General features: G+C 47.0%; 1 protein-coding gene and 1 long non-coding RNA gene across 4 annotated transcripts in view; one reads left to right on the forward strand and one right to left on the reverse strand.

Annotated features, from left to right (window-relative positions):
- The window catches only part of hhipl1 (HHIP-like 1), a gene marked incomplete at its 3' end in the record, with an annotated part of 63,479 nt that extends 63,237 nt beyond the window's left edge, over nucleotides 1-242 (forward strand). For all 3 annotated transcript variants that reach the window (XM_083791136.1, XM_083791137.1, XM_083791138.1), the window contains one exon: nucleotides 54-242. In XM_083791136.1, the coding sequence (XP_083647262.1) occupies nucleotides 54-242 (189 nt within the window). The remainder of the gene's footprint in view (nucleotides 1-53) is intronic.
- LOC310877319 lies at nucleotides 126-1,155 on the reverse strand. Its single transcript, XR_014570799.1, has 3 exons — nucleotides 1,108-1,155; nucleotides 763-794; nucleotides 126-224 (listed from the first exon to the last, which is right to left on the reverse strand). It is a non-coding gene; the product is annotated as an uncharacterized lncRNA (long non-coding RNA).
- Nucleotides 1,156-8,359: the final 7,204 nt, after the last annotated feature.

An 8,359-nucleotide genomic window follows, 5' to 3' on the forward strand; every position in this document is an offset into this window, starting at 1 on the left:
CACAGTCAGTGTTACAGTAACGTTACAGTAACGTTGTGTTTCCGACCCTGAAGGCCTCCAAGAACGCAGAGTTCGGCGAGGGGAGTGGCCTGAGGATCCTATTGGACGACGTGCAGTGCCAGGGCGTCGAGGCCAGCCTATTGGACTGTAGCCACGCCGGGGTGGGAACGCACAACTGTGCTCACTACGAAGACGCTGGTGTCATCTGTGGAAACCACCAAGACCTCCTTATAGAGGTCTAACACAACCACCAAGACCACTACAACCACCAAGACCACTACAACCACCTGGACCACTAAAACCACCAAGACCACTACAACCACCTGGACCACTACAACCACCAAGACCTCCTTATAGAGGTCTAACACAACCACCAAGACCACTACAACCACCAAGACCACTACAACCACCAAGACCTCCTTATCGAGGTCTAACCCACCACCAAGACCACTACAACCACCAAGACCACCTTATGAAGGTCTAACCCACCACCAAGACCTCCTTATAGAGGTCTAACCCACCACCAAGACCTCCTTATAGAGGTCTAACCCACCACCAAGACCTCCTTATAGAGGTCTAACCCACCACCAAGACCACCTTATAGAGGTCTAACCCACCACCAAGACCACTACAACCACCAAGACCACTACAACCACCAAGACCTCCTTATCGAGGTCTAACCCACCACCAGGACCACTACAACCACCAAGACCACTACAACCACCAAGACCACCTTATGAAGATCTAACCCACCACCAAGACCACCTTATAGAGGTCTAACCCACCACCAAGACCTCCTTATAGAGGTCTAACCCACCACCTGGACCACTACAACCACCAAGACCTCCTTATAGAGGTCTAACCCACCACCAAGACCACTACAACCACCAAGACCACTACAACCACCAGGACCAATTCAACCACCAAGACCACCAAGACCACTACAACCACCAAGACCACCTTATAGAGGTCTAACCCACCACCAAGACCACTACAACCACCAAGACCACCTTATAGAGGTCTAACCCACCACCAAGACCACTACAACCACCAAGACCACCTTATAGAGGTCTAACCCACCACCAAGACCACTACAACCACCAAGACCACCTTATAGAGGTCTAACCCACCACCAGGACCACTACAACCACCAAGACCACTAAAACCACTGTGGGCTGTGGGCGGTTCAGCAACCAGTCTGTGTCTCATAGGAGGGCTGTGGGCAGTTCAGAAACCAGTCTGTGTCTCATAGGAGGGCTGTGGGCAGATCAGCATCCAGTCTGTGTCTCATAGGAGGGCTGTGGGCAGATCAGCATCCAGTCTGTGTCTCATAGGAGGGCTGTGGGCGGTTCAGAAACCAGTCTGTGTCTCATAGGAGGGCTGTGGGCAGTTCAGAAACCAGTCTGTGTCTCATAGGAGGGCTGTGGGCAGTTCAGAAACCAGTCTGTGTCTCATAGGAGGGCTGTGGGCAGTTCAGAAACCAGTCTGTGTCTCATAGGAAGGCTATTGGCAGTTCAGAAACCAGTCTGTGTCTCATAGGAAGGCTGTGGGCAGTTCAGAAACCAGTCTGTGTCTCATAGGAAGGCTGTGGGCAGTTCAGAAACCAGTCTGTGTCTCATAGGAGGGCCGTGGGCAGTTCAGAAACCAGTATGTGTCTCATAGGAATAATAATAATAATAATAATAATAATAATAATAATAAAACTTTATTTGTATAGCACCTTTCATGACATCAAATGCAGCTCAAAGTGCTTTACAGAACAATGGAGAATAAAATAAAAGCAAAGCATAAAAGAAAAGCAAGGCAACGACATTAAAAAACAAGCAGTAATGCAATACAGTGAGGACATGAATAACAAAAAATATAAGATCACTTAAAGGCAATGTTGTAGAAGTGGGTCTTGAGCTGAGCTTTAAAAATGTCTACAGAGGCTGCCTGACGAAGGTACAGAGGGAGCTTGTTCCATGCCGATGGCCCGTAGAAGCAAAAAGCTGCTTCCCCGTATTTTTTAGTTGCCATTTTTTTAGGCAAAGCGAGCAGGCCAGCAGTGGAAGACCTTAGCGGGCGGTTTGGGACATATTTAGGCAAGCAGTCATGTAGGTAGGAAGGTGCGAGACCATTGAGGGCTTTATAGACAAGTAAAAGAATTTTAAAATCAATCCTAAAAACAACCGGAAGCCTGTGCAGTGATGCCAAAACTGGAGTAATATGTTCTCTCATCTTAGTTCTAGTTAAAACTCTGGCTGCTGCATTTTGGACAAGTTGTAATCTGTCAGTTGTTTTCTTAGGCAGTCCTGAAAAAAGTGCATTGCAGTAATCAAGCCGAGAGAAAACAAAGGCGTGGATTAGCGTTTTTGCATCGTCCAAGGACACATAGGCTCTGATTCGTGCAATATTTCTAAGGTGAAAAAAGGCAATCTTGGTAACATGATTAATGTGTGAATTAAAATTCAATTCGGAATCAATAATAACCCCCAGGTTCTTTACTGTACTGTTACTGTCTACAGTCAGGTTGCTTAATATGGATTCTTTCTGCTCACTAGAGCCGATTATGAGAACTTCTGTCTTGTCCTCATTTAGCTTGAGAAAGTTCTCACTCATCCAACATTTGATGCTAGACAGACAGGTAAGCAGCGGGTCTAAAGCACAGGGATCATCTGGAGCCACAGATAGATATAATTGGGTATCATCAGCATAGAAATGAAAATTGACTCCGTGATTGGCAATGAGTTCGCCCAGTGGCAGTATGTACAAGGAGAAAAGCAGAGGGCCAAGAATCGAGCCCTGTGGAATACCAGAACTGATGTCGTGTTTGTCTGAGTCAAACTCGGCTAGATTGACAAAGTAACTTCTGTTTGATAGGTAGGAGGAAAACCAGGACAGGGCCGTACCAGACAGGCCTATCCAGTGCTCCAGACGCTGTATTAAAATTGAGTGATCAATCGTGTCAAATGCAGCCGTTAAATCTAGAAGTAAGAGAACGGATACATGTTTCTTGTCAGCAGACACCCTCAGATCATTCATTACTTTTACAAGTGCTGTTTCTGTGCTGTGGCCTTTCCTAAAGCCAGATTGGAATTTGTTGTGCACATTATTGTTCTGTAGAAACACATCCAATTGATGAAAGATACATTTTTCTAAAACCTTGCCCAGAAAGGGTAGATTTGAAATGGGTCGATAGTTACCCAAAACAGAGGGATCAAGATTGTGTTTCTTGAGAAGGGGCTTAACTACAGCAGTCTTCAGTGAGTCTGGGAAGACGCCTGATTGTAGAGAGCTGTTTACAATTTTTAGGATATCTCCAATCACACTGTCTAAGACTTCTTTGAGAAAGTTGGTGGGAATTGTATCTAATGAACAGGAGGATGATGTCATCTGTGATATAGTTTTGCGGAGTTCGTCTTCCTCAATTTCGCAGAACGATGATAGGCTCCCCCTGGAGAGATCTACCCTGGGACCATTTGCTGCTGTTTGACGGTTTGCGCTAGCAGCAGCACCATTCATAATATCAGCTCTAATGTTTGAAATTTTGTTGTCAAAAAAGCATGCAAACTCATTACACTTAGCTTTAGAGGCCGGGAATGACTGCTTGTAGGACTGGGGGGGGTTTAAAAGTCGATCAATGGTAGAGAATAGGACTCTAGCATTTTTCTTGTTCTCGTTAATAATGCCAGAGAAATATGCCTGCCTTGCTAAACGCAAGGCTTTGTTATAGGCGACTGTTGACTTTTTAAGAATCTCTAGGTGGATGGTGAGTTTGTTTTTTCTCCAAGCTCGCTCAGCTCTTCGACATTCTTGCTTCAGTGAGCGTGAAAGCTCATTTATCCAGGGTGTTACTCTGGTATTATGTTTCTTTTTTGTTTTCAAAGGAAGGAAGGCTGTGGGCAGTTCAGAAACCAGTCTGTGTCTCATAGGAGGGCTGTGGGCAGTTCAGAAACCAGTCTGTCTCATATATTGGGCCTGTGGGAAATCAGAAACCAGTCTGTGTCTCATAGGAGGGCTGTGGGCAGTTCAGAAACCAGTCTGTGTCTCATAGGAGGGCTGTGGGCAGTTCAGAAACCAGTCTGTGTCTCATAGGAGGGCTGTGGGCAGTTCAGAAACCAGTCTGTGTCTCATAGGAGGGCTGTGGGCAGTTCAGAAACCCGTCCACCAGTGACATCATCAATGGGGAATCTAAATTAATCTAAGCTGCAGGTTTTCTGTGCCTGAAAAGTTGCAATGCGATACTGGAAGCCATCGTTCTCAGGATAATACAAATAGAACTATAAAACTCCCTCCTGTCAGGTGAAAAGAAGCAGCTTGGACTCCTCATGCATAGAAGGAAGCATGATTTTATGTCTCATACATTTCTCGTTGCAGAATTGATTTATAGCCTAGTTTTTATTTTTTACTTTGCAAGTTTCGCAAAATGCTAAAATGATGTACAAGTAGCCTATAGGACTACAGTAGGCTATAGGACTACAGTAGGCTATAGGACTACAGTAGGCTATAGGACTACAGTAGGCTATAGGACTACAGTATACTATAAGACTACAGTAGGCTATAGGACTACAGTAGGCTATAAGACTACAGTAGGCTATAGGACTACAGTAGGCTATAGGACTACAGTAGGCTATAAGACTACAGTAGACTATAGGACTACAGTAGGCTATAGGACTACAGTAGGCTATAGGACTACAGTAGGCTATAAGACTACAGTAGGCTATAGGACTACAGTAGGCTATAGGACTACAGTAGACTATAGGACTACAGTAGGCTATAGGACTACAGTAGGCTATAGGACTACAGTATACTATAAGACTACAGTAGGCTATAGGACTACAGTAGGCTATAAGACTACAGTAGGCTATAGGACTACAGTAGGCTATAGGACTACAGTAGGCTATAAGACTACAGTAGACTATAGGACTACAGTAGGCTATAGGACTACAGTAGGCTATAGGACTACAGTAGGCTATAAGACTACAGTAGGCTATAGGACTACAGTAGGCTATAGGACTACAGTAGACTATAGGACTACAGTAGACTATAGGACTACAGTAGGCTATAGGACTAGCTATAGGACTACAGTAGGCTATAGGACTAGCTATAGGACTACAGTAGGCTCTAGGACTAGTGTCCAACAGCTGAATGTCATTCATGTGTTTGAATATTAATGAGGACATGAATGTGTTTGAATATCAATGAGGACATGAATGTGTTTGAATATTAATGAGAACACAAATGTGTTTGAATATTAATGAGGACATGAATGTGTTTGAATATTAATGAGAACATGAATGTAATTTAACAGTGAACAACCCTCTGAATGGATGCATGAATGAATGAATGTCAATGGATGGATGGATGAATTAATTAATAGGGACTTTAAGCAACGACTGTTTTCAGGACGGCTCCGCTAGGCGGAAGTACAGCGGCTATGACGCCGTCACCGTAGCGGTCAAAATCGTTAAGCAAACAGCCGTCGGTGACATTGACGACATTGACGACGCGTCTATGCAGCATTATGTCAAACATAAACACTTTTTTTTAAAACACCCCGTCTGCGCGTCAGCTAACTTGCCGATATTGCTTAATTCTTACATGCTCTGGACATGATCAGCAGTGGAAAGAGGAAGGCGCTGCATGGAGCAATCTGTTATTCTAAAACCGTTTTAATAAACCTGGTTAATAATGGTTTTAGTGTTATTCCTTCATCCAGAGCATGCCAACACATCGGTGTAAATGTATGACAGCTATAATTCCAATAAACACGGTTCTGACATGGCGTTGTAGACGCTAGTGTAGGTTCTGCCGCAGTAGAAAGGGCTGCGACGGAGAGCAGGTTTAGGTATCGAGCACTGATCCTTTTCCGGTTGCCGGAGCCGACTGCCGTAGCCGTCGTTGCTTAAAGTCCCTAATGTCATGACAATGCCTCTTCATGTCGCCGTCAATCTTATGAATTAAATATAAATGTCATTGTTGAAAATCTTTTCTTTGTGTCGTTGTATAGTTCTATGTTAAAGGAGAATTCCATACTAGAAGGCTTTCTTACCTTTCTTTGTAGTAACCCTAACCCCCACCAAAGAGGTCCAGGTGTTATTTTGTGCAAAAGCTCCTTATTGGCTATTTCCCCTACCATAAGCCCTAAATGAATTGCATTGAATTGAATGGGGCTATGGGGTGTTGTGCTAATTCGCTTATTTCCATCGCTCAAAATTATAATTTCTTTGTATATATCCTATCTTCATAATGTAAATAATATCCCAAGCGGCACACTTTACTACTTCTTTCGATGGAAATAAGCAAACTAGCATAACACCATTCATTGAGGGCTTATGGTAGGGAAAATAGCCAATAAGGAGTTTTTGCACAAAAAAACACCTGGACCTCTTTGGTGGGGACGTAACAACTACAAAGAAAGGTAAGAAAGATAAGAAAGCATTCTAGCATGGAATTCTCCTTTAAATCTTGTCTCTGTGTCGCCGTTTAGAGTCTAAACGGTCTTCCGGGTGGTCCCCAGCTAAAGGACCGAGGGGTGGTACCCTCTAAACGGTCTACAGGGTGGTCCCCAGCTAAAGGACCGAGGGGTGGTACCCTCTAAACGGTCTACAGGGTGGTCCCCAGCTAAAGGACCGAGGGGTGGTACCCTCTAAACGGTCTACAGGGTGGTCCCCAGCTAAAGGACCGAGGGGTGGTACCCTCTAAACGGTCTTCATGGTGGTCCCCAGCTAAAGGACCGAGGGGTGGTACCCTCTAAACGGTCTACAGGGTGGTCCCCAGCTAAAGGACCGAGGGGTGGTACCCTCTAAACGGTCTTCATGGTGGTCCCCAGCTAAAGGACCGAGGGGTGGTACCCTCTAAACGGTCTTCATGGTGGTCCCCAGCTAAAGGACCGAGGGGTGGTACCCTCTAAACGGTCTACAGGGTGGTCCCCAGCTAAAGGACCGAGGGGTGGTACCCTCTAAACGGTCTACAGGGTGGTCCCCAGCTAAAGGACCGAGGGGTGGTACCCTCTAAACGGTCTACAGGGTGGTCCCCAGCTAAAGGACCGAGGGGTAGTACCCTCTAAACGGTCTTCATGGTGGTCCCCAGCTAAAGGACCGAGGGGTGGTACCCTCTAAACGGTCTTCATGGTGGTCCCCAGCTAAAGGACCGAGGGGTGGTACCCTCTAAACGGTCTACAGGGTGGTCCCCAGCTAAAGGACCGAGGGGTGGTACCCTCTAAACGGTCTACAGGGTGGTCCCCAGCTAAAGGACCGAGGGGTGGTACCCTCTAAACGGTCTTCATGGTGGTCCCCAGCTAAAGGACCGAGGGGTGGTACCCTCTAAACGGTCTTCATGGTGGTCCCCAGCTAAAGGACCGAGGGGTGGTACCCTCTAAACGGTCTACAGGGTGGTCCCCAGCTAAAGGACCGAGGGGTGGTACCCTCTAAACGGTCTACAGGGTGGTCCCCAGCTAAAGGACCGAGGGGTGGTACCCTCTAAACGGTCTACAGGGTGGTCCCCAGCTAAAGGACCGAGGGGCGGTACCCTCTAAACGGTCTACAGGGTGGTCCCCAGCTAAAGGACCGAGGGGTGGTACCCTCTAAACGGTCTTCATGGTGGTCCCCAGCTAAAGGACCGAGGGGTGGTACCCTCTAAACGGTCTTCATGGTGGTCCCCAGCTAAAGGACCGAGGGGTGGTACCCTCTAAACGGTCTACAGGGTGGTCCCCAGCTAAAGGACCGAGGGGTGGTACCCTCTAAACGGTCTTCATGGTGGTCCCCAGCTAAAGGACCGAGGGGTGGTACCCTCTAAACGGTCTACAGGGTGGTCCCCAGCTAAAGGACCGAGGGGTGGTACCCTCTAAACGGTCTACAGGGTGGTCCCCAGCTAAAGGACTGAGGGGTGGTACCCTCTAAACGGTCTACAGGGTGGTCCCCAGCTAAAGGACCGAGGGGTGGTACCCTCTAAACGGTCTACAGGGTGGTCCCCAGCTAAAGGACCGAGGGGTGGTACCCTCTAAACGGTCTTCAGGGTGGTCCCCAGCTAAAGGACCGAGGGGTGGTACCCTCTAAACGGTCTACAGGGTGGTCCCCAGCTAAAGGACTGAGGGGTGGTACCCTCTAAACGGTCTACAGGGTGGTCCCCAGCTAAAGGACCGAGGGGTGGTACCCTCTAAACGGTCTACAGGGTGGTCCCCAGCTAAAGGACCGAGGGGTGGTACCCTCTAAACGGTCTACAGGGTGGTCCCCAGCTAAAGGACCGAGGGGTGGTATACCCAAATGGACCCTTTATAGATCGTTAACTCTTCCGTGTAAAGTGACACCAAATGGGTTTCATTGTACGCTCTCAAGAGTTAAATTATTGTTAAACATCTGCATTACTTAATTTACAA

Source organism: Protomyctophum parallelum (genome assembly GCF_964188405.1).
Source record: "Protomyctophum parallelum genome assembly, chromosome: 20".
NCBI classification, from domain to species: Eukaryota; Metazoa; Chordata; class Actinopteri; order Myctophiformes; family Myctophidae; genus Protomyctophum; species Protomyctophum parallelum.